General features: G+C 33.5%; 1 protein-coding gene across 1 annotated transcript; it reads right to left on the reverse strand.

The window, feature by feature from the left end:
* Positions 1-14,766: 14,766 nt before the first annotated feature.
* Rergl (RERG like) lies at positions 14,767-26,913 on the reverse strand. Its single transcript, XM_003470440.3, has 5 exons — positions 26,757-26,913; positions 25,562-25,618; positions 22,010-22,083; positions 20,691-20,839; positions 14,767-18,449 (listed from the first exon to the last, which is right to left on the reverse strand). Exons 1-5 carry the CDS (start codon positions 26,851-26,853, stop codon positions 18,167-18,169), a joined length of 660 nt encoding a protein of 219 aa, XP_003470488.2. The 5' UTR covers positions 26,854-26,913; the 3' UTR covers positions 14,767-18,166.
* Between the last annotated feature and the right edge of the window lie 491 nt (positions 26,914-27,404).

The raw sequence follows: 27,404 nt of genomic DNA on the forward strand, positions 1-27,404 counted from the left end.
GTACCCACTATGGGATATAAAAGATCACTGTGCTTATGGTAAAACTGATATTCAAATGTTGATGATCCATAATTATTAAAATTAGACTCATAATGTTCAAATTTCTTCCATGTTATAAACATGTATGTGTGCATATATGTATGCTTGAATGGTTTCTTAAGAAAAATATAGCAGACTTGTGATTAACAAGAAAAAATACTCTCCAACAGGCAAGACTTACCTGAAAAAATTATATTTATATTTTATAAATTCCTTAATATAAGAAAAAATTTATTGGGTTTTATTTTTATTGTGACATATGATGCTTCAATTTTGAATGCCCTCAAGGCAAACATTTCACTCACAGAAAGACTCCTCCTCATGTAACATTTTATTAGAGCTTTTCAGGAAAATATAGGGTATTGAAGAATTAAAAAAAAGAAATAAGATATTCCCACTGACTATTTTTTATTAGCTGTTTCACAGATGTTAGCTGATTTATTGTCTCCTATTATAATCCAAATACAATAATCCTATTTCTCATCCCTCTCACAGCTTGAAAAGTTCTGTATTTGTAATTCCATTGAAATGTCATTGGTATCTCAGTGAGTTAATTCCAATCTACCATCTCCCGTGCAACCACAGTGAAAATAAAGACTCTAAGACATATTCTAGACAACGGGCATTCAAAGAGTCCTGAGTCTGCTCCAGGTGAGGATACATGGAAGAAAGGCCCTGATCCAAGGCCTCACCCAGAATTTATTATCATGTGAAGAAGAGAGTGGCTCAAGGATGAGTGGTGTTGCGACTGGCAGGAATTATGTGAGCAAAATGAGCTGAACTGGCCAGGTGGAGAGCAAACCCCTCTGCAGCATGCAGGGAGAATGGTATGCGGAAAACACCAATCAGCATAACTCAGTTGAGGTAGCATTTGAATGATTTAGGATGCTGTTGCTTCAGTTCCCGATATGTAAACTTTTGTGCCCCGGGGAGTCATAGCATCTTATCTTGTGGTTTGAACCCAGTTGGCATTCCTGGAGCTATGTGGCTCTGCCATCTGCTGTGCTCAACCATTGATAGGGAACACATGGTGTGAGGAAACGGAAAACTGTTAGCTGGCTTCAAGTATTATGTATCAGTGCCTTAGCTAGCCTTATTTGCATTGCTTAGAGACAATTGAAGGGAGAAGGAAATGGCATAGCCAGCTCTGTACAGTTTAGTATGTGGAGACAGGGTTCGGTTTAACTAATACAAAAGCAATTGTTCTGCATTCAAGGGGAGACACCCAGCTCATCTCCTATAGTCTCCAAAACTAAGAAATATACTTCACTTTTTATAATTTTCAATATACAACCATTACAACAAAGTAAATTTAGTAAGTTGCTACAAACCTCACAGCTTGTAGGTGTTGAAACATAAATTTGAAAAGGAGGTTTGCCCCAGTTATTTTATTTTTATTCAATAGCCCTCAAAAGTGAAAGTCATAGGAGTCATAGAAACAGAAAGAATAAAGAGATATCAGGCTCCTAAAAACATCTTTATTATCCTTGTCTTGGAGACAACAATAGATTCCAGAATGCTACCTGTCATGTGTTTATGTTTTCACATAATCTCCTGTTTCTGTTTGAGGCATGATCCATTTAAATGCTGAGATATATCCCTTAGAAATAAACTATGAGAAGAGGACAGATGGGATGGAAGAACTTTGAGTATCATTTATGGAGTTTATACTACAATTTATAACATCACCCCAGTTAACAGCAAGAGCTGTCTTCTGTGCCAGGTGATTCCACATTCTTTGAGTAGCTGGGGCCAATATGATGTCACAGGGACTGGTGAATGGATATTTAAGGCCACATTGATGATTATTGATTTTAATCTACATATAACAAAACTACTGGAGGAGTTAACTGTTTACATTTCACTTCGGTGAAGCACATACTCAATAAAATAACAATAAAAAGGAAAATAAGAGGAGGAAACAACGAAAGAGAGAGGGAGAAAAGAGGGAAAATGGAGGGAAGGAAGGAGAAAGGGAGGAGGGAAACAGAGAGATCGTGAGAAATGAAAAGGAAAGAAAAAGCAAGAAGAAAAGTAAAAAGAGGACAAGTTTTCTCTACAGTTACCTATTTTTATAGTACTAGGGTCAAATACTTAGCAAATTTTTCCCCTCCATCTGCTTTATCAAATTTCTACCTGAAATTTATGGATGATTTGTGATATGGGTTAAGAGATTCCTTAGGCAAAGAGCAATTAAATTGATTTAGAAATTACACAAAAGACAGAAGAGTAACAGGCCCAAATTTGAATTAGTGCTTCAAGAGACAAAACATAGATGGGTTTGTTGTGGATTCAGAGATATTAAGAACGTGAAGCTTCTGTAATATTTGTGATTTTAGGAAGTTGAACAAAGATAGATGAATTTCAGAGGTGTTTGGTTCTGTGATGTGTGATATAATTCCTTTTGCCCCTTAATTATTAGAGTTTTGTAAAGCTATTAATTGCTTTTTCAATGCTCTGTAAATTTCAAAATGTTATACTAGATAGAAACCTTAGACCTTCATCTATCACAGCAGCAGTATACAGCAAGTCCTTTATCAGATGCTGGGGGATCCTGTTGTCTTAATCCTTCCTCTCCTCGCAAGATCAAGCATAGCCATATATGTTGTCTCAACGTAGCTTAATCAATAAGAACTAAAGAGAATACCACGATTTTTTTACTACTATGGAGAGGACAGCACACATGCATAATCTGTTTTCTATCTAGAATTTGCAGTTGCTTCTGTAACTCATTACACTTGCTTTGCAAAGTCAGTGACCTTTATGTTGAGATATTGTTTGAAAGAATTACTGAGATTGTGAGGTGATGGTAAGTGTGAAACTATAAACTGGAAGGCACGCATACAACAGCCACCACAAAAGTACTTTCTGCAAGTAATATATAAGATTTTAACTAAAACTGAGTGAATGTATACATGAAAGGAGTTCTGGGGTAACTAAGTCTCTAATTTCAAGTTCTCAGTTTGTAAAAAAATATATACTTCATTAAGAAGCCTCTCTTCTACCAAGAGGCAGTTAAGTCACTGGTTGAGTCTCTGGCACCTGCAGTAGGGATTCATCTCTTTTACAGTTGTGCTCTGTAGATCGTTTTACAAAAGTAGTCCACTTGACCCCAGAGCCTTATAATGTTGATTTTAGTATGAAAGGGTGAGGTCCCTCTTTCAATATGAAATGATAAAAGAACATGGATGGGTGGCCAGGAAGGAAAAAGCACTTTATGCTAAATGCCTAGCGACATTTTTCCTCAAGGAACTGAGACCGCCTGCAGCATGTCATCCTCACTTTACGGCGAACACTTCCTCTCATCTGCTGCTTCTTCATTCAAAGTACTTGTGCCATAGTTCTGATCCTAGTAGAAGCAGGTAACATAATCCTGAATGCTTCCTAGTAACCCAATAATAGGAAGGAAAAAACCCAAAGATGCTTCATTACACCCTAGGTATATCTAAAATAAAAGTTATTTTAAGCAGAGTCCTTGAAGTCCTGAAGTCACTGTCACATGTGTGCACCCACAATATGACTTCAATAGTCACACTACTAAGAGGCTGAGAATGGATCTTTCTTATCAGTGCTTTAAAATATTTCATAACCCATGAATTCCAGCTTGTCAAAAGATTTTCAAGAGGAGCTTTAGCTCAGTGCCACAAGTGCCTGCCTGGCAAGCAGGCAGGTGATGAGTTGATCACTGGTACCCCCCCAAAAAAGTTCAAGAATATTTTACAGGAAATATACCTAAATTCCTCATCTTGGGTAGCATGTGATGCCATTCAAAATGTGTTCTCATGGATTCTCTCCTGATCTCAAAATTCTCCTGAGATATAGGGTAAAATCCTGTAAAATGTGAACAGCTTGTCCCCTATGATAGGTTGTAAAAATGTATGCTTGTAAACTGTGTGAGGTGGCGGGACACCCCTGAAAGCTTAACCCTAAAGAAGACAGGCAGGAGATTGTACGTGTGAGCCCAGTCTGGGCAACTTAGTGAGACCGTGAATGAAAAGAAAAGATCTAGTAAGGACTGGGGATTTAGCTCAGCATGAAGGTCCTGGGTTCAATCCTCAGTACATCATGTTTGTAGTTAGTTAGCAGTACTACACTGAACAGTAAAAATGTGTTAGGGAGTCATTCGTACATTTTGTGTTGTTTTCAGCAGATAAAAAGTGAGTGGCTTCTCTAAAATCATTTCATTCGAAGCAATGATGAAACAAAAAACTAAAGAGATACCTCTCCTTTTCTGTTTGCTTCCTCTTTGGTTTCTTTTCCTTTCTCTCTTTCCTTCTATTTCCTTCCTTCTTGCTTTATCGTCCACCTATCTACCTCACTTCCTTTTCATCTGTCTTCTGTTTTCTGTCTCTTCCTCCCTCTCTTTTTCCATCCCTTCTTTTCTCTTTCTTTTCTTTATTCTTTCTCCAACTATATTTTTACACTATCTTATTTCAATTGATCATTTTGTGTCTTTATCTCATCCTTTTCTGCTAGAAAAGGTAAAAAAGCTGTCATGACATTTTGTGTTTATTCTACCTTTCTGAATTTTATCCTTGCTCTTTCTAAACTTCAGGTTATCATTGAAAGTGTTACTGGAATGACCTACTACCTTGAAGAGTGTAATAGGAGTAACAAAAATATAACACTGCATTTAGCAGTAAGAGTACTCATTTTATCAGATATTTATCGTGTGTCAAATACTCTTCAAATGCTTTTGCTTTTCTTAAGTAGCAGTCTGTGAGTCTGTTAAATGTTATCATTCACACTTGATGGATAAAGAAGCTTGAGTAGGATAAAGAAGTTTGAATCATAAGGCAGAAAAATAACTAAATTTTACACATTTATTCCCATTTCTCTTTCCTCTAGCCATCACTGTTTGCTATTAAAATCCTTCACAAGGCACCTAAAATTTTTAAAACATGACAAGAATCTTCTAAACACATACATTAAAATACAGGTAAATAAAATAAAAAAGAGAAGAAAATATAATATAAAGAACCTCTTTGACACAAGTGTAACCTCCACATAAACTACCAGGCAAGCGTACTTGATATCAGAAAACAGAAAACTTCAGAGTAAAAACAGATACTTTGAATTTATTCAAGACACTCAGTGCAAACAAAGGGAAAGAGATGGGATGAGTTGACAGACAGTGTATAATGCAATTAGTTTGAAAAAAATTCTGCCTCATTTGGGGCATATACAACGTTCTCGCCCTTCTCTCTTGCACCTGTCTCCCTATCAGTGGTATACACACAAGGATGAAAGTTGACACTTCAGTGTTTCTGGAAAAGAAAACTCATGAGCCCGTAAAGGGTGTCACCAACTGTTGGCTGAATAAGAATATATGAATAGTGAGTCTCATGTATATTTAGTATTTCATACTTATTTAATATTCTAGGTGTCACAGGTATATTTATTGTCTTGTGAAAATTAGGCAGGTGTCTCTTTATGCTGCCATCTCAATGTGCATTCACACATATATAATTTATTTACTACATTATTCTAATAAACATCACAGTTTACTTAGCTTAAGATGTGAGTTATTTCATTTATTTTCCTTTTATCAACAATGGATTACATATACTCAAATATAGAAAATATGCATTAAAGTAAGAAAAATTCACTGGAGACTAAAAAAACATACAGAAAAGCCAAGGACCACTTCATAAGCAAAAGTACTGTTGCACAATGCTAGACATTACATAAATTGGAATTCTAGACTGCAAAATAACATGGGCATACGTCTTAAACTCTTCCAAAATTCAAACTCTATAATTTTACCTTAAACAATTATTCAATGACACAATAAATGTGTACTTATAAAATACTGATTAAATGAACAAAATGACAATTTTAAAATGCTCATATAAAATGAATATTGCCACACAGATAATTAACATAGCATCTAGCTGTAGTTTTAATTTTATAAATCTTTATGTATATATATATATATAAATAATTATATTTTATAATATATAATTTTATGTCTTCCTTTTTGGAAAATATTTAATATATAAAACCTAAAGAGAAATTATATTCATGCTAATTACACAAATTTAAAAATCAACAACATATTTTAAATAATTGTATGAAAATTATATGAAAATTTTATAATACTATTAAATGATAGCAATTTGCAAAATACCATGGAAAACATCGAAATGCTATTTCACAAGACTAAGGATTAGTATGTGTGTGTGTCTGCTACAATAAAGGGAGGTTGTGTGTTTTTATCTCTGCAATTTTTTTACAAATAAAAAGCTTCCAAATTGTACAGTTAAGCCATTTTAAAGTAAGCCAATGAAATAATACAAGCGTACACTAGGGGGAGGAAGAGTGCTTACCAAAAGTTAACTGAAGAGGGCACTGAGAAAATGTGAACTTTATATTTTTAAAGTTTAAAACCATAACCACTAAGATACCATTCAAATTTTGACAAGGTAATGTTGATGAACGATAAGTCTCATTGAAAAAAAACTGTTCATGCATTAATCATATCAACAATCAAAAATAATTTAATTCAAAAGCAACATGGGCAAATTTACGTTTTTATCAACTTGGCATTATATATAATGATACAAAGAAGTGTAACATTCCTTTCTTTAATACAGAAATATAATTTAAATAATTTAAATGTTAATAAAAAGCAGTAGAAACTTTAACCTTCATATTGTATTTTTTGACTGTTCTAAATTTAAAATTTTATAGAAAAAGATTATTGTAATGTGTAACATTTGCATAACTATCACTGTAAAATATATATGCAAGCATTTTCTATCAGATTATTCTCTGAATTTAATGACAACTCAAAAAATGAGCAAGGTAGTTATTTTAAATGCTGGATCTTGTTTTTAATTTTATTTTACTACATCAATGAAGTGCTAATAGAAAAAAATAAGAATTTAACAGTAGGTGTTTGGTACAGATAGCCAAATTTCTTTCTTTAATTGAACTGATACCAGTGAGCTATGAAAATGCCAGCCTCCTAGCAATAGTCTAACATTTGCTGATGTTCACTGAAATTAGTTATACCTTAATACTTGCTATTATGGTAGGCCAAATCAGAATGTTTTCAGTGTTTGTATTTTAGCTTCTTTAGTTATTAGAGAATTTAAGTGCTTTTGAAATCTGTTTATTGATTATTCCTGCTTTCTTCTTTGGAGCCTTTGCTCTATTTGAAATTCCTACTTTTTCCCATTTCCTTTGATTTATGTGAGAATGTTACTGTGGCCATCACATTTGATCATCTTATATTAAAATAAATGTGGTCTAAAGGTTGACAAATTTTATGACATATCAAAAATAAAATATTTAAATTTTTAATTACATCCTACTCTTTTGCAGCTCTAGACTTCCGCATTTCATTGGTAATTCATACGCCTGTAGTTGTGCATAATTTCCCAGGCAAAATGTGCTATTGTAGACCGCACTTTCAGTGGGAATGGCCGTGGGTAAATCCCAGAGAAGATCTGTGTCTAAAATAAATAAAACTTCTAAAATCTGAATGCTACCAGGTATACCAATAAAACTTAGGTGACTTTTATTATAAATAGCTGATCCTGAAACAGAATAAAAAGAACTTTATCTTAAACTTGATATATTTTCACCAATATCTGAGATAAAAACCGTTTCCTCACCAAATCCAGCGGTTTGCACAATAATTGTATAATAAAATTGGCATATATGATTACTAAATTACTCAGTGATATAAAACATAAAATTTGAGAGACTTACTCTAACTTATTCTTGTTCATCCTTTTTACAAATGATAATCTTTTGTGTGTTCTTAATTTCACATAACCTTTGTTTTTTAATTGAAGTATTCATATCTCCTTGGGTAATAAATAAGTAAAGGTCTATCTGTGTGTGAGAGAGAAAGTATATGAGAGAGAGAGAGAGAGAGAGAGAGAGAGAGAGAGAGAGAGAGGGAGGGAGGATTTTTATGTGTGCGACTTTTAAAAAACTCTTCTCAGTAAAATCTGTAAGATTTTGCTTTTCCTCCTACGTTTGACTGACATAAACATGAAGATAAAAATCATGATAGGCTATTGAACAGTTTATCTGTTTGTAGTTTAGCTTCAAATATATGACTCTAAAATTCAGAATAGATATATCACCCGGCGTAGTTCAAATAATTGATTCATAAGTCAGCTACATCAGGCAGGTTTTGATGGTATCTTTGTAAATAGGCTGGAGCTTTCAAACGCCCGATGGTATCTCTCCTACAGACATGAAAGGCATTTAGAGGTTGGAATATGCTATCATTACAGCCTGTATTCTAGACACAGTTCATGAGGCCTATTAACTATAGTACAAGGGACTGTATATCGCTAAAGTACAATAAAAAGAAAGATAACACAAGAATGCTCTTATAATTGAGCTTTAAAGAAAGTATAGCTTTTATACGAGACCTTTAGAAATAAAAGGCAATTTTAAGATGTTTAAAATAAAATCAAAATGATAGTAAATAACAAGATCAGAACACCTAGAAACACATTCAGGAATCCAAATTGTTAAATATATTTTTTCAGTCAAGATCTAATCCAGACATCATGCTTTTAAAGATGGTTTTATATCATTCCTGCACTTGCAAAGTGCAGTCACTCTGTTCACAACCCCAGGTGGATGCACATACATCTTTTATTTCTAAAATTAGGTGCATTTTAAAGTACTTACATAGAGAAAGTTCTATAGAGTAGGGGTAAACATAAAAATTTCTGAGGTCAGCATAGTACCCTAAAAATTTTTTGGTAATTCTATCTAGGTTCCCTGCACCTTTTGATTGTAAATACTTTACATTCTTCATAATTACTAAGATACACACACATAGAAATACTCTAAAGTATGCCATCATCAGTATCCTAACTGCTGTCATATTCAAAAATGTGGTTTTGGTAGACTTGAAATCCTTCCTTTTATTCTGTTCCTTCATTCCACTCCATGTCACAAACAATCAAATCCTACGAGACAGTTATGTCCATTTACTTTTAACTTCTTTGGCAATGATCACCTACTAGACACCAAGAATTGTGCTGAGTACTGAGGACATGGTAGCAAATAAAACAAAAATCTCATTGTATGCTCTTGAAAAACTTACTGGTATATCTCTGTAATCAAGAAATAGGATGCCAGAGTGATGTTAGAATGATTGAACAAACCAGTTTAATAGCCACATAGATGATACTATCTTGGGAAAACCCAAAATCCAATCAAGAAGTGGTAATATCCTAGAAAGGCATGGGACAGAGAATGGCTGCACTGAAATGGGTGAGAACAGTTTGACTTTTCCTGTGGGTCCTTCACTTCCAAAGCAGCATAGCTCAGCATGCAGAGAAAGCTCCACAGTCTCACAGATTCTCACTGGGGAAAGGGGAGGGCAAAATATTCATCCAGTGTCTTTGAAAAGGCTGTCAGAAAAACCCTTCCCTGACTATTCCAGGGTGCTGAAGGATTTGACACAGTTACAGTTCCCAGGGGTGCTTTTGAACAGGGAAGAGAGGGTCACATGACTGAATGCGGCTCAGACTTCTCACCAGAAGATGGGCAACAAGAAATTGGTACTTCGAAACAAGGAGCAAACAAGGACCCCAATATACAGGGGCGATGTGAAGAACACACACTTACTTAGTAAAGGGTGTTTAGAAAAAGAAGCAGCGCTACCCGAAGGTTCAATGAATATGTCATCTTTGGAAAAAGCTCTAACCCCTTGGGGGGAAAAGCCAAGTACAGCAGCAGCTGCCAGGCTCCAAGATCAATGCCCAGCATAGCAACTACTATCCAGTGCCACCTGTTTCAACTCCCTTCTCGCTGGGAGAAGGAGTCCAAAGACTGAGATCATCATAGATCAGGGTATGAGGAAACCAAAAGCCAGAAAACCGTTCAGAGAGCAGTGACCAAGTTGGGACTGATAAAACCTTGGGAAAGAAAGGAACAGGGCAAAATTCTGGCTACCAGACCAGAACCAGACACAGAGATCTGTGGAACAGTCGCAGGGGTGGGCAGATTGTTGTCACTAGCATGATCCACGAAAGAAAGAAGAAAGACACTGAAGCATTGCTGAGTAGGTATTTGCACACTGTCCCCCAAAATAACACCCACCCAGCCCTGTGCCCATGGAGTGGATGCCCCTCCCACCACTAGCCAAAAGGTGCTGTAATCTGTAAGCCCTAAATATCACTGTATTCATAGAGACCCACTGTATTCATAGAGACTTTGATAGAGACTCCTTGCAAGATGCCAATAGACAGTTTGGGGTGGACAGAAAGCTAGGAAGGAGAGCTGTGGTCAGAAGTGGTTGCACAGTATGCTCACATGAGCAGTATAAAAAGAAAAGAGATAGGGCCTGGGGATTTAGCTCAGCGGCATAAGCGCCTGCCTTGCAAGCAGGCAGTCGTGAGTTCGATCCCTGGTACCGATAAAAAGGAAAAAGACACACACACACACACACACACACACACACACACACACACAAAAGGGAAAGAGATAGGCAGCTGTGAAGATTATCAGAGAGAATGGGGCAGGGAAGGTCCCCTAGAAATTAGAAGATAGAATACCTATCACAGTACCCCGTCCCCCTCTCTAATACCACTGAAGATATACAATGATAACTAAAGAAAAACATCTGACTAAGCTGGAGAAAAGGTATCCTTTTTAACAAATAGTTCTGGGAAAACTAGTTATCCATTGGCAGAAAAATTCATCTAGATCCATATATTTCATCTGTACTAAAATCAAATAAAAATGGATGGAACATCCACCAGAAACATTTAACCTCCTGGAAGAAAAAACTGACAAAACTCTTGGAGATATAGGCATAGGCAAGGACTTGCTGAATGGAACCCCAGTTGCACAAGAAATACAACAAATGACAAATGGGATTACATTAAATTATAAACATCCACATGCAAAGCAAACAACCAAAGAGTGAAAAGATAACATAGAATGGAAACATTGTGTCATCTACTCCTTGGGTAGAGAAGCACTATTTAGAATATACAAAGAACAAAAAATTAGACCCTCTAAAATGAAATACAATCAAAATACGGGAAATTGAAATGAACAGATAGTTCTCACAAGATGTACAAATGTACAATGAGTACAAGAAAAATGCTTAGCATCTTTGGCCATTAGACACATGAAAGTAAAAGCCAAATTGAGATTCATTCTTATGGAAGGAAATAAGACTTAATGAAGAACATTATACAGCCTGTGTTTTGTGTTTCTTTTCTTAAAACTCACAGTTCTTTGATTCAGCCCCAACTATTCCAACAACTGAATTTTTATGTTATCCATGATGGTCTTTACTGATGAATACTAGACAGGTTAGTATGTAATTTGAATCTCTCTTATTTCTGTAGGGTGAGTACTTAAAGAAAGACAAGGAGATGGTTTTGATGGATCCTGAGTGATCAAAGATAAAATGTGTGGCTATTTCAGAAAAGCATCGTCACATGGAGAGGGACACACAGCCGGTTTTCTGACTGTGCCAAACTTGGTTAAAATCTCAATTTAACACTGTAAAATATTGTAGTTAACTGGCACTGCAGGAACTACACATGTTCAGTTCAGAAGATATTACAAGCCTAAAGTCTGACTTTGTTTCACATTTCACCTCTTAATATAATTAGTGAAACAGTGAATTTCTTGTTACATGGACTTCAGTTTTATTAACATTGTAAATCTCATTAAACAAATTAAAATAGAATTTTAATTAAAAAATTATAAAATGGTGGGTTCAGTTATCATAATTAATTAGTGTCAAACTGCCATGATTTAAAAAATATACTAAACTGCATCAAATATTCATATTTGTAAGATTTGACTTATCAAAGGTAAAAATCATTCATCAAGGGCATTTTACATTTTATACTTCTTATGGAAGGACTTCAATTTTTGTGCAGATATTACTTCATTTTGTAGAGCATTATTAGCCAAAAGTACCAGTTTTTTCCCCTCTAATTTTTAGCTACAGTGTTTTTTGAGTGTCTTCCACTCTACAATTGGTGCCGCAGTAGCTGTTACTCAAAAATAATAAATAATGTAAGCAGTAAATAGTCTTTGTCTGAAGTATTAGACTATTATCAAACAAAGTTATATTCACTTTTATAAAATGAAAAATGTAAGAGAACAAATATTTTCAAAAAGTCATTTGAAAGCCATTTCTTCATTGTGTAAAGCTTTTAAGTTATATATTATTCATTGGCATAGACTAAGATACATAAGGAACTAAAAAGGACCTTGAGGTGTTTTCTAGTCTATTTTCATGTGCAATCACAGTTGTCATAAAAGGAGGTCAACAACCTTCTTAAATTCTATTTCAGTACATAATTCTTTTTACTTTTCATTGTATTATTCTTATACAAATCTGAATTGCACAAGTCACAGTTTGATTCCATTTCTCTACTTTGTAGTGGATGTGATTTCTATTTTTTGAAGATAGTTTTATCGGATTATGTTTTCTCTTGGCACAAAACCCTCCACTGATAAAACTTTCAGAATCAATTCTTTGTTTCATAGGTATTTACCAATTCTTCAAAGTCTAATGTTTGGTGAAACTACAGAGCTACATTATAGCAATTATATTACTCTTTCCTCTGAACTATCTACTCAATCTAATATTTGAACATTTCTCGTTCATTCAAATATCATACCAAATTATGGAGCTTTACATATTCCTTGTAATTCCAATCACCTATGAAAATATTCAGATATTTCGTACTTTTAATGGTAACTTCTGTTTCTCAACATGATATATATGTTTAAGTTTAGCAAGAGCTTTACTTAGAAAACTTCATTTATTATGATCAAATTTCAAAATTTTTAAGTAGATGAATTATGTGATATATTTTGGAAAACATTAACACCCATGACACATATGTTTGTTTTACCTAAAACCTCAAACTGTTCTGATTGTCAACCAAGTTGAGTTTTAGAATGGTTAAAGGAATTAGACATTCAACCAACCCAGCCCAAGAATTTTAAGGCTCATATGTGTTTGTGTATGAAAATATACCTCAAACTTCTCAAGTTTCAATATTTTATTATCTTAAATGTAAATTTACAGCTGGTAATTATTTTTCTAACTTTATAGCTGTATTTTAAAGAGATTTCATTTGCCTAGTTTCTAAATATTCACAATTCATACTGTAAAGTGATCTTAAAACTCTGTAAAAACTCATGGTTTCACATTTATGTAATCCCCTGTATTTCCATTTTTTCCTTTTTTTCAGTTTTTTTCTCTGCTTTAGCTGCCCCAGGATTACCAACATGTTGATCAAACTCTACATTGCCACTGGTATTTCTTAGTCTGTGCACCCTCTCCTCACAATTTAATAATAATTGTGCTATTGAAAATATACTTGCATTGTATCTTTATTCAAGAAGAAGAAAAATATTCTCTTTGATAGTTTATATTTGAAAATTATGATGAACTTTTCCTCTTCCTATGAAATAATATCTTGTCACCATAGAACATATTTCAAATTTATGGTGTGCTTTTTTTTTTCCTTTGGGAATTTAAAATACTTTAAATAATTTGGGCTTTTGCCTGGTTCCCCCAGAATTGTAGAGTATGAGTGATAACTGCCTTTAGAATTCCTAATAGCTAAATTACAATTATTATGCAAAGCGCTACAATAGACAGTTATATGGATTGTTAAATGACTTTGCCTTTTTTGCAAACTATAATCATTTTCCTTTATTAGCTGAAGGATTTTATAATTTAAGGAAGATGAGAAACCTATAAGTCACGCTTTCAAATAAGGAACATGGATATTGCAAACATTAAATTCCCCCATAAAAATGTTAAGGCATCATTAAACTAGGTTCAGATTAATACAATTCAGTCAACTCTAGATAGATATCTCCCATAATAAGCTGAAACAATACCTAGTGATCTAAGATGTAAAATATTTTACTACAGCCAATTTATAAACCTATAAAACACACAGGTATCATTCAACCTCTTTATTAATAGTGCATGCCTTGTATTAAATCAAAACCATTTTTGGACCCCTCCTTGTTGGCATCCCTTCCTCAGTGGGGGCCCCTCATTATGTGTTATCTCACTGAAGCTCATCCAAACTGAATGACAGCATCTTTTTTTACTAGAAGCAGCACAAGGCAATTCCAAGCCCGGTGATAGGCTTAACTTTCTCTGAGATTTATAGACATATTTTCCATTCTCAACCTGCAACATTCAAGCGCTAATGTTGATGAATTTGTTTTTTTCTTGGTAGATTTTTTTTTTTGCTCACTTTTGGAAAAATGAGATTTATTATTTTTAAAGTTTGACATGATTCTTTGCAAGTGAATTATGCTCACAAGAAAACCCGTATTGGAAAAAAACCATATCTTAGACAACACTGAATCTGATTGGAGGATTTTTATGAAAGCCAAACATTTTATAATGAGTTGCTGAGAATTTTAATGGATAATCTCATCTGGTATTTTGTTGGTATGCAACAATTTCAACATAATGCCGATTTTTTATGATCACAAACATGTAACTGGATCAGAACTCTGTGGGGTATCTACTCCACCTGGTAAGGTAACCCAGTGGTTGGAATTTAGAATCACTTGAATCATTGTTCAACTACCTAATGGTTGTGGGTTGTGGCCACTAACTCTGCATGTTATCTCCAGCCTGGTGGCTAGAGGGCAGCTGGGTTTATCTACGTTGACTCCCAGCTCCCAAAACAGAGTCACAAGAGAGATAGAAAATCATGGGCACTCTACCTCCTTTTAATCAGTCTTTGTAAGTCATACATATTACTTCTACTTCATTTAGTTTGTTAAGGGACAGTCAATAAACCAAATCTATAAGCAAGGCTGGGAAATGGGGGGTTGGCAATAAAACAAATTTTGATTTGAGAAGAAACATGTGTGTATACATGCATGAGATTGTCACATCAAAAGAAAAATCAACACAGTATCTTTAAATATCACTCTGAAAAATGATCAGCTATTTCTAAAAATATATTGAAAATATAAATTCATATTCTTATTACATTTCAGTGATATAGTAACAGATACATCTTCCCAAGTCAGCTTGCTAAAAATATGAGTATAATGAATAAAAATTTAACATTCATAAAAGTAAAAGTAGTATACTTAAAAAGAGAATAGTTCTCTATAAGTATACACAATATACTTAAAAAGAGAAATATTCTCTTTTTAAGTCTGAGAATACGATGAGTCATATTCTCACTCATCAGAGAAAAATGCATGAATTAAGCTGTTAAAGAATGTAAATACTACTGGACACCAGAATTCTCACACATGAATGGGGAAATATGTTACTTTAAAGGTAAATGACTCCAAAGAAATTTTAATTAATTGCAAAAAATATACCAAAGAACACAAACCAAATAAAAATAAAGCTAATCCAGAAGAATACAAGCAACAACAAAAAAATACAACTGCTTGCACTAATTTAAAATGCATATACATCTAAATATATATAGTGTCCACATAGCAGATATAGAATATATGTAGTTATACAGCCAATATTAAGACATAATCTTTATGAAAGGTTTAAGAAAATCCATAAAAATTGTTGAACAAAAAAGGGCATCACTGAATTTGTTACAATATTTACACAACAGTACATTTCTCATTTACATAGCAATGACTCTCCCAAGTTCTTAGGAAATTTTCCTCACTTTACCTTAATATACTAACATCAGGCAAAGAAAGACAATGCGTTAATATATTCTTGCAAAGAGATAATGCAGTTCATTAACAGAAACGTTTTATGGAAATCAGCAAACATTCAAGAAGTGCATGTCATTGTCTTTCTTATATGGTAGGAAAAGTGACATGTAGTACACTGATAACTTGTTTTGCTATCTGTAAGTCTGTAAGAGGTACTATTGGAAAAATAATGACCAGAAAGTCCAAAGAAAACCTGTGTGAATACCTCCATGAAGTAAGTCATACAATACTTGTGTTGTATATCATATTAATGCCCACAAGAAAGTAAAAGTCAAAGATAAATCACTTTACAACCAGATGGACAGGATGTCCCGATGTTTTAGTTAAGTTCCTAGCACTGTGACCAAATGCCTGAGATAAGGAACTTAAAGAAGGAAAGACATTTTGTTGTTGTTGTTCATGATTTCAGAAGATTCGGTCCATAGTCAGCTGACTAAGAGAAAGAGAAAGACTCAGAGAAGGACGGGTTGAAGAACAGAGTGTCCAAGGACAAAGCCCCACGGCACTCTGCCTTTTGTTAGACTCCACCTTCTGGTTCTATCACTTCTGAATAATCCCATAAGATTATGATATCATGAATGGACAACTAAGAAAGTTAAAACCCTTTTGATCCAATGACCCCTTTTAGGCTTCATCTCTAAATATAGCTTTATTGGAGACCAAGTCTTTATGATAAGAGTCTTGGTGGAGGATATTTCATATTTAAAACACAATACCTAGCTAACAAATGTCAATGTCCTTTATTTTTTTCCTTGACCACCTCTGTGCTTATAACAAAGCCTAATAACAGTGAGTATGGTGGCAGAGAGAGAAGCCGTGCACCAATCCACAATATGAAGCTTCCTTCAATGTGGCTGCCCAACTGCATCATTTCTAAGTTCCTAGCCAGGCAGTATCAGAAACGGACACTGCTCCACAGAGCAGTTTCTTTAGGGTTAGGTGGGTGAAAATAAAAGAGCATTGTAAGTCCAGAGATCCAGATTCTGCTTTTCCAAGAGTCTGCCATCCATGTTGATATCAAGGAGCACAGTGCAATACTCGCATCCAGTGAGAGAGAACACAGCTGATCTTTTTTGCTCAAACTTACGGAACATAGCTACCATCAAGCTTCTCCAAAGTATCCGCCCCTTACTTTCCAAGTAAATGAAGTTCCTGAATTCTCACAAGAATCAAAGATAACCTAGTCTGTAGACTCACAACACTGTTCTTTCTACTAATTTTATGTTAATATAACACCAAGCTCAAAGTTCTAAGGAACAGTCAGTAAAGCCCTATAGACCATGTCTAGGTGTCACTGTTAACATGTTAAATTTTGACTTATTGTGGGTTCATGTCAGTGGAATCTCTTTTCTAAAGCCCACTTCTCCCCCACTGCCATCTGGTATCTTTCACTCAGCCTTTTTCTGTTTCAGTCCTCAGGTCCCTGATTAGGGATATTAACAACGTACACATGCAGCCTTGCTTGTACAATCAGCATAACTTGTCTAGGACCTAAATATCAACCATCTAACTGAAGTTAGGTCTACAGCTTCAACGTGAAAGAGTGTAAGTCGAAAAGCTCCTGATGGGTAGTAGTAAGAGTGTAATGTGGTCTAGGAAAAATAAATGTTGTCTTCAAGACAATGGTAGTGAAAATAATCTGATAAGGACACAAATATCTGCAAATAATTTCAAAAAATTTGTTTGATGGCAAAAAACCCTCCAGGTTGTATTTTTACCTGTGTCTTTATTTTTCCTTCCCTTTAGTGTGTGTGTTTCTCAATAATCTAAAATAGATTGATATTTTGATCTAAAAGTGTTCTTTTCTGTATAAGTTAATTTTCTGTAAGGGTTACCCTTCCTGAGAGAACATAAAAGAAAAACAAGCCATTTTCATCATGAGACCAACTACAAAACATTCATTTATGGGCATGGAATACAATCTCTTAAACCCTAATTCATGTGTAAAATGTTGATGTATCATGTAACTCACTAGATTTTTAAAAAGACATTTTAAAAATGAGTCTATGTGTTTCTATTAAATAAAAAAAAATTATAAGTTGCAACCTATATTGACAGTATGAATAGTATTACTCAATTCATGCAACAGAACTGTAGAAAACAAAAGTAAATAAACCTTGCAAAGTAGTTTAATAAACTTATATAAGTTTATTAAAGAGTTCACTTGGCACACAGGATAACAATCCATCAAGAAACCTCTGCTAGTGTTATTTAGTACAATAAGTGAAACATGGCACGTGACACAGAGTGAACCAGCTATAGTCAACAAAAAGACAAACAATATATTTGAAATTACAGCTGTAGCTCTTGCTCCATCATTTCAAGCCTCCAAGAGAAGTTTTTAAATTGCATACAAAGGGTAAATTGAATTACCATGTGAATGTCTGAAACACTTGGATATAATACATTTCCTAGAATTACAAGTCTACTAAACAGATTTCCTTCTCTTTCCAAATACATTATTGATCAGTTTAGCCACTGATTTAGAACCACTGGATCTTCTCTTTTCTTTGAGTTTCAAGTTTGTCAGAATGTCCTTGATAATTCTGATGAACATCATTTCTACCTCCAGAGACTGCTCCGCAGCAGACAGCTCACAGAACTGGCACCGGTTATCCAGGGCCAGCCGCTGTCCTTCTTCACAGCCAACCTCGCGCACGTGACAGAGGTCTTGCTTGTTTCCAACTAAAAGCACTGCTGGTTCTGTGACTCTGAAATACAGAGACACAATGTTTGCCAAAATCCTTTCAAATGCTATTTTTAGGGGAAAAAAGGAAGACATATCCCAAGAATTATATGTCAAACAAGAAAACTCTTCAGGGTACATGTGTAATTATGTCCACATATGTGGGCATTGGCACGTATCTCCATTTATTTACAAAAATCACTTTAGAGAGAATGTAGTACATAGCACAGAAGCAACGAATAGTTAAAGCATAGCATTTGGACAAATATACATATATTCTTGCATTTTGACTTTGTTTACTAGCCAGGTAGGAGTCTTACATTTCTAACTTTCAATTTCTTTATTTAAAAAAAAAAACTAAATAAATCCTCATCACAGAGAATTCTAAGAGATTAAATAAAATAATATGTATAAAACTATCTAGTACAGTCTTAGGCATTGAGAGAAGTTTACTATTTTTTGATGATCATTATCATTTGCAAAAAGAGGATTCACAAATGTATCTCACAGTTAACTGGAACAGAACAGTTAATTTAGATAGACTTTTCCTAAGCAAAAATATTCAGGGCTCATTGCCAAGTTGTATGTTTTGCTAACATCCATCATAATATTCTATAGAGAAAATTTTAATCTTGTGACCTTGTACTACTGTTTTGTTTAAGAAAAGTTTTTCCCTGTTAAGAAAAGAATATTCTGCCAGTTCCAATGTATTTTTCCTAGTTCTAATGAAATAGTTCAAAAATAGAGTTTTGATTTGAATAATATTATAAAACAATACTAGCCTTTAAGTAGCATGGACCTATCATAATATTTACTATAGGGAAAAACAAATAATCACAGTGTCTTTAATTCTTACTGACAGCAGACTCCACTAAAGATTGTTTTTATTTACATGACAGTATGGACAGTGTTAATATCTTTTTCAGTCAAGTTCATAGAATTATTGTAAAGGATAAATAAGACAGAAGAGGTGAAAATATCTTGAAGAATGAGCCACAAATATCAGATATAATTTTATAATATCATAGTACATTTTCATATTTTTTATGAATTGAGAACTAGAAATTCTCTAGATCTTATTTATTAATAAAGAGATTGTCTTTTAAATGTCAGATACACATGATATATTTTGATAGTATGTGAAGTGTTCTTCATGGTTATCTTGATTTGAAAGACTATCAAAGAATTTTGTTTCCATATCCAACATTTGTCATACTGCTTATATGTAAGAGATATAAAGATTACAATAATAGAATTCTACGAAATGAAAAGTATTATATGAAGTCAAATCTATGAAAGAAATCCCAGTAAATTTATATACTTTTTTCTATCATGTTGTCATAAAATATATAAACAGGAAACAGAGCACTAAAGATTATGGTGGATTAACGTAAATGTAGACAGGATGTCCATCAACTAACTCCTCGGAAGTATCTTTTGTAATGGCTTTTCCATAGTTTCCTGATAGTAAGCATGTAAAATAGATATAAATACGTGTGTGCCAATTTATAATAATAATATAGTACTTTTTGTTTTCTAGATCAGAGAATTATTTTGCATTCTCAGAAGAAAACTGATTAACAGCACAAAGAACTCCTTAAAAACACTTTGAACAAAAGTACTTGAAATCAGGAAACCTAGTCAAAATTTTTAAAAATAGTAAACATGTAATAATCAAAAACTCTGATGCTTTCACGTTTGTCAACTATTGCAATTGTTTAAGGCACAGTAATAATGTATATTTCTTCACAATCTGTGTATCAAAACAATTAACAGAGAATTGTTGACCATCTCTTTGTTTTAGGAGGTAAAATGGAGAAAGATATATGCCTATTCAGTCTATCCTGTAATATACCGAACAACCCAATGACTAAGAATTGCACTTCACAGGGTGCCAAATGTAATAAATCTGAATTCATTTATTATCCTTAACATTTTTGTGAGCATGAAAAGGAAAGGTTGAAAAGCAAACTACCTTGTATACAGAGGAATGTTATTTTGCAAGTGAGTGTCATGTTAACAATAGAAGCTGTCTTGTAAAATAGCCATTTACTCAGGGCAAGTAACTGTTTATAGCAGCCAGGATATAAAGCATTCTCATCTAATTCCTTTTACTACACGTGTAACTCCTGTGGAATGGGAAGGTGAATTGTTCAGGGCTGTTAAATTTTGTAATTGGAAAGCTGTATTAAATTCTTCCTAATGATGCTTACAGCTCTATGATGATTTACAGAAAGGGAAAAAAGAGGAGAATGAAAGATCTTACCTTTTGCAATGACTAGTTTGTGGCTCCCGAATTCTGTACATCAGGGCTTTTGCAAAAGCAAACGAAGACCTGTCACTGATATCATATACAATGACAAAGCCATCTGCCCAATGAAGCTCACTTGTGAGGGAAACTTTTGTCTTCTGCAACTTAAAATAAGCAAAGTGCATTTAAAGTGCTGGGATTAGGCTTCAGTACTTTACACTTTACCTAGTTAATTAAACCTAGTTACCTAGTTAATTTACCACGTCTATCTGGAAGAAGCTTCAATAAAGCTGAAGAGTGCAAGTTTTAAATACTCAATTTCTTTCTCACCACCTTTTTTCTTTAATTAAAAAGGATTGAAATTTGAAATATAGAAAGGCACGACAACACGGTTGTACCCACCACATTTTACAACTGTTCTATAATAAAATATCTACTTTTATGAAAATCTGGTATGATAAAATACTTTTTAAATTAATAATGAGATTTGTATTGAAAAAAACTTTTATTTATGTAGTAAAAGGAGTTATCTATTGATTTTTAGCATTTGATTTAAAGCCATAAAAATAAAAATATTGACAAGATTTAGCCAAAGATTGTTTTTAAAAAATAACTGTCCTAGAACGTTGTTTGATTGATTGGTTTATTGAGACTGGATCTCTCTACCCAGTGCAGGCTCACTTGAAATTCACTGTGTATCACTACATAGGCCTTTAATTTCCATCCTCCTGCCTCAGCCTCCTGGGTATCGGTACAATAGATATAAATTACCACACCATGTGGTAATTTTGAACCTTAGACAAGTGACCATTTCTTCTCTACCATAAGCAATCCCACTTTAATTAGTATAAGATTTTGAGTTAAAACAGAGGTTTACACAGAAAATATATCTTAATTGTTTTCTTTTGGCAATTGACGATTTACAAGTTACTGAAGATAGAATCTGAATTGATAAGCCTTTAAACTACCAATTTTTGGTAACTATATTATGATCTGATTGAAATCCAACTTAATGCTGCTATTTTAAAGATAGTTGTGATAGGATAATTTTGACATAAATTTATGGAAAATCCAGATAACAGCATTTATAACACTAAAAGTAATCTCTGATTTTTTTTTTTTTTTGTACTGTGGATTGAACTCATGATCTCGTGTTTGCCAGAAAGGCACTTATGCTGCGGAGCTAAATCCCCAGCCTGAACAATTTAATAATCACTATTTTAAAACAAATTCAGCTTTAACATTATCAATGTCTTTCCATATCCTTATCTAATTTTCTTCAAATCATAATTGAGTAAATAAAATATAATAAAAGGATATTTTTCTTAACTTACTTGAGAACAAGGATCATAGATTTCCAGATTCAGCTGTTTCCCTTCCAAACACAAATGCTTATTATAGATAGATTCTGCCAAAAAGAAAAATATGTGTTCACCATTGACATGGAAAAACTCCAGAATAAAAAGTGTACTCATATCTTATCATAGTAAATTCAACTTGTCGCATTTTAGTGTAGTAGTGACTTTTCTTCATTGTCAACAACTAAAAACATGTACATCTTGTTACTTCCTTAGATAGGTTTCTCACCAATGAACTTTGCCACTGTATCTATTGACTTAGATGCTTTATCTACTCACTTGGACGCTTACCATGAATGAAGTTTCTGTGTTGCTATTTGTGGACAATTTAGTCACTCCCAAATGGTAATGATTCCCTCCAGCCTACTGAAAAACATCACTTCAATAATTCTACCTCTTTCTCTACTGTAGCATGACTTCATTCTTCTTTAACATTTCATTACCAACATCTTACAAATACATTAAATTTCCATCTAACTTATCTATTATTACACTCAGTGGTCAGTTCTGTTTTATTCTAATTTGCCTCTTTAGTAACGTTAATGCAGTTGATCATTCCTGCTTCCTTAAATATGTGACTTTCAGTGTCATATATTCACCTGTTTAATTTTTCTTTTATCCCTTGTTACTTCAACTTGCCAATTCATATCCAAGGCATTCCTACTCTTCCAACATAGTCCATAGGTGTCCTCTATGTACATTCCTTCATAGACCTCACCAGCTCCCTGCCTTAATACACCAATCATTGCTCGTTAATCCAATTCATACCTCTAGCCAAGACCACTTCCCCTGGCTCCAGACAAACAACTGCTTGCCACTGGAAATACTCATTTGGATATGCAATGAATATCTCAGTCTTAGCACAGTTAAAACAACCCTATTTGCCTGCAAAGGTTGTGTCACTTTTTAGGTAAAAACTGTAAGAACTTCCATGATTCTTTGTCACATGCCCACATTTATTCTATTAAAATCTGTTTTTATACTCCTCGTATTTTTAATTTTTACATGTCTCACTACTTCCATTGCTAACACTGTAGTTCAAGTCACCCGAATTCTTTGCAGAGAAACTTCCTCATTTATCTGCTTTCAGTCCTTCAACCCTTTTCTGTCTGTCCTTACTCTGTCTGTCCTTACTCTATGCTCAATGCAGAACTGCAAGTATACTTGTAGCCAGAGCAAACACATGTCTAACCCAACTGCTCCAATCTCTCCAGTCTTTCTGGGATCAAACCAAAACTTTTCAAATGTCTGGAAAGGTCTGTCATTATCTAGCCATCTCTTCTATGACTTCAATCACTTCTGTGGATCTCTCTGGCTTATATTTCACTTTCTTTTCATTCCATCTATATTATCGTCTGACTTTTTAAATTTTTCAGAAATTTTCTGCCTTGGAACTTTGGCAATTACTCATGAGACTGTTTGGGATGTAATCCCTAGATACTGTTTGGGATATAATCCCTAGATACTTCTATGACTATCTTTACTATGTTTCTGAATATCACCTTAGCAAGATCTGCCCCAACTCTACTATTTTAAATCACCACATACCATTTTCGTACCTTTCCTCTCTCATTTTATTCTTCTTCATAGCATTTATTATCATATGACATATGCAGTGTTAGTTATATTGAGGAGAATCTGGATTGACTGACCCATCCCTCCAAATTGTAAACTTCATGAAGATTTGGGTACTTGTCTTTTTGGTTCACTGCTATAAAATTTATGCCTAAAAAGAATATAATAGATAACATAATCCCTCAATGAATAGTTATTGAAGGAATGAATAAATTATTTCATTTCTATAACCAGTGCTTTGATTTTTAAAAGCCCTTCTTCTCTACAAAATAGCAGTATTGCCATATAATCATGACCCATGCTGGTGAGTACTCTATAACCCATAGGAAAAATCTAGAACAAATGTCTGGGGAGTTAATGTCTCCCCAGAGGAGAGGTTGACTTTTTAAATTATCTAGATTATACTTAATCCAATTTGTTGTAGTTTGATACAATCATAAATTACATTTCCAGAGTTTTTCTAAACTTCTTATCTGTACTATTGACTCTGAACCATAGTATCTCCTTCTAGACATTAAAAAGGATCCATCCTCAACTTTCAATAAACTACCTACAAAGATAATCAACTAGCAAATTTTTAAAGAATGTTATTTTTTCACTTTCTAGCCTTACAAAATGGAGTTGTTTTTGCTAGTTTGTTTTCATGGAGTCAATGACCTTCAGATTTTATTATCTTTTCAAAATATTTCTAGGTCTTTTTTTTTCCACTGGGATATGAAAGCTACAAATGTATAAACATTTCATTTGTTTATATAACTAGACCATATAAAAGATTAAGGTGAAGGTTCTTTTTGCTATTAATGTTGGGATATTACATTTTTATCCTTAATTTCATTGGCACTTAGGAATATTTTCTAATGCCCGAGTCTTAACTTAAATGTAATGCTGACCCTGTTACTTGGCTTTTGCCCCTAAAAAACCAAATGCTAGGAATTTTCCTTTTCATATATTTCTACTTTCCATAATTAGGCTCCCAGTGCTTGCCCTAAAGTGTTCAAAAATGTCATATAGACTTAAATACTATGTCAGATACATGCAAGAAAAAACACAATAGAATACTTTAAAGTTATTTTCTGAAATTCTCTTACAGTGATACCTCATGGATAAATGTGAAATATTTCTCCTTTTTCTTTTATAGAAAAACATACTTGCAAATATTAGTTACTTGAAATAAGTAATACTGAATGTAAAATTATTCTCTTTTCTCCCAAATCCCATATTTTTTATAATTATTTCATTCTTATTTCTTAAATAAAGAAAAAAATCATCTATCATTAAGCAAATGAGTAGATCAGATATTAATATTATATTAGTGATTAATTACTGAGCAAAAACAATACTCACAAGTATAATGAAATTTCACACTTATTGTGCTGTGACATCTCCCACATGCCAAACTAATTCTTATGAGAATAATACAAAACTTAAAGTTAGGGAAATGATTCAAAGATTATACTACAGAACTCTCCCACTTATTTTAGAATTTCTCTGAAATTTATAAATCAAACTAGTTAATCTTATCTTTAATCATAAAGGCATAATTTTCCTCTAATCTTGGTTTTTTAATAACATGCTTTATTTGGAAGTTATTTGTGCTTTTAGCATTAATTTCTCCTTATGTTTCAAGAGAGATTGGTTTCGTCATCAAAACTTTTCCCATAACTTACAGTCATATACACAGCTTTTGCAATATTTGGGGAAGAATATCCAAATTTTAATGTTTTTCTATGCCTATAAACTCTAAACCCGCTTCAATTTCAATGAATTTTATCATGAAAGAACTTTTTCGTCAAGTACCTACTATGGCATTTCTCACCAGGATTTATGGATTAATAAGTTGCTTATTAAATGTAAGAAGTTGCAGATTCTGCTAAAATGTTTCTATGATTTTAATTGGACTTTCATTATCACATTGAAATTATAAGAAAGAAACAGAATAGAGTGATAACTTACCAAAATTAGAAGCATATTCTCCAATGAATCGTTTGGTAAGAAACCTTACTATAAGGGCTAAAAACAAGTAAAATTTAAGGTTTGTTGTATTTCATGATACAGATAATTTAGTTAAAATATATAAAACTTTCCCTATCAGCTTAAGAATCACCAAACATTCGTAAAGACCTTAAAATTTTCCTAAACCCTAGTCTAAGTTACAGTAAACAATATTTCCATGATGATTAAACCACAGTGATTGCAAAAACGAAAAAATACGATCTTAGAATTCTACACATTTATGTCATAAAATTAAAACTCATGAATGCAAACACACACTGCACCTTAGGTGTTATAATACCAACATTTCTCTTCACATTTTAAACGTAAGACTATTACATCTTTTGTTTCCTCTATCAACTTTAATCTGGCTCCAAGGCACTATATGTAAAAATGACAAGGACCTCCAATGTCCAGGGTTTTATTCTTTAGACTAACATAGCTATGCTGGAGGTATCCACATCATCATTAAGGCCTGAACAAAATCAAAGTTAACCAAATCTAAATCACACTAAACCATGACTTCCAAAATTAGAGCAAATGTAGTTCATTGTCAGGGCACCCATAAAAGTATGTCTCTACAAAATTCTTTAACCTCAGCAACTGCTACATTTCAAACACTACCATCCTCATGCATCTGCCTTTTTCCTTACTCTAAAGAGCAGAATAATCCTCTCAAAGTCATGTTTTTGCCCCTGGTGGCTTTCAGATTAGGTGCACTGAAATGAGAACTAAGTGGGATAATGATGAAGACACTTAACTATTATTTCTTCTAATGTTAAGCATTATCAAGGAGAGAAGAGGAAAGGGAAGTGAAAAATAATGAAAATGTATTACGTATATGTACCACCCACCTTGCCATCATGAATACAATCATTAGCTACTGCAAACATGTACTATACAACAAAAAGAAAATTTAAAACTCAATAGAATAACATACAAATCAATATTTCAAAGTCATCTTGCTATCCCTACATTTATAAATAAATTGAAATTTTCTATAACACTGAAAGATTCTGCTGAAAAATAATGTGCCTGTGATTCCAGACAATGAATTACTGAACACATGTAGTTATGTATGGTTATTATCTAATATGTCAGTATGTTTCTTAATCATTTTACACTATATCATCACAGAGAAAAGAGGACCACTCACCAGATTTCCCGGTGCCTTTATCACCCATTACAGCAAGCTTTACTTCGTTCATTTTGTTATTTTGCTCCTTCAAATCAGCCCAGTTTTCTGGAAACATGCAGACTTAAACCAAAGATACATTATTTTAACTTCCTTTTTTATTGCTGATCTTATTTTTCTAAGGCCAACTCCACCCCGTATTCCTAAAAATAACTTTTAAAATGTTTTCCTACAGAAGTTTTCAACGTGTTCCATTTTTAAAAATGAGAGTTACTATTTCGAGTTTTATTAAACCAATAAATACACATTTTTAAAAAGAGTTTTGCTCCTGATTCTGTTTTGTGAGCCTTAAATATACCTTCTCCAAAGACCCCCAAAATTTAGAACATCCCATGAGAAAATGTTCCTGGAAATTTACATTGACTGGATAGCATTAGTACTTGAGCCTGCAACTAGCATTTCTTCTGTAAAACTCAAGAGAAAATAAGGAAATTCAGTTCCAGAAAGAGAGGAATAGAGAAAAGACCAACTCTAGATTTCTGAATTAAGATTTGATACTAATGTAGATGAATAACAACACCATGTTTTCAAATCATAGGTTCTCAAGAAAAAATAAGATCTACAGTTTGCACTGGCATCTTCAATAACTAATTTCTCATTTTTAAAACA

The sequence above is a fragment of the Cavia porcellus genome, unplaced genomic scaffold, assembly GCF_034190915.1.
Source record: "Cavia porcellus strain 051 isolate PalLab524CR breed Dunkin Hartley unplaced genomic scaffold, mCavPor4.1 scaffold_27, whole genome shotgun sequence".
Lineage (NCBI taxonomy): Eukaryota > Metazoa > Chordata > Mammalia > Rodentia > Caviidae > Cavia > Cavia porcellus.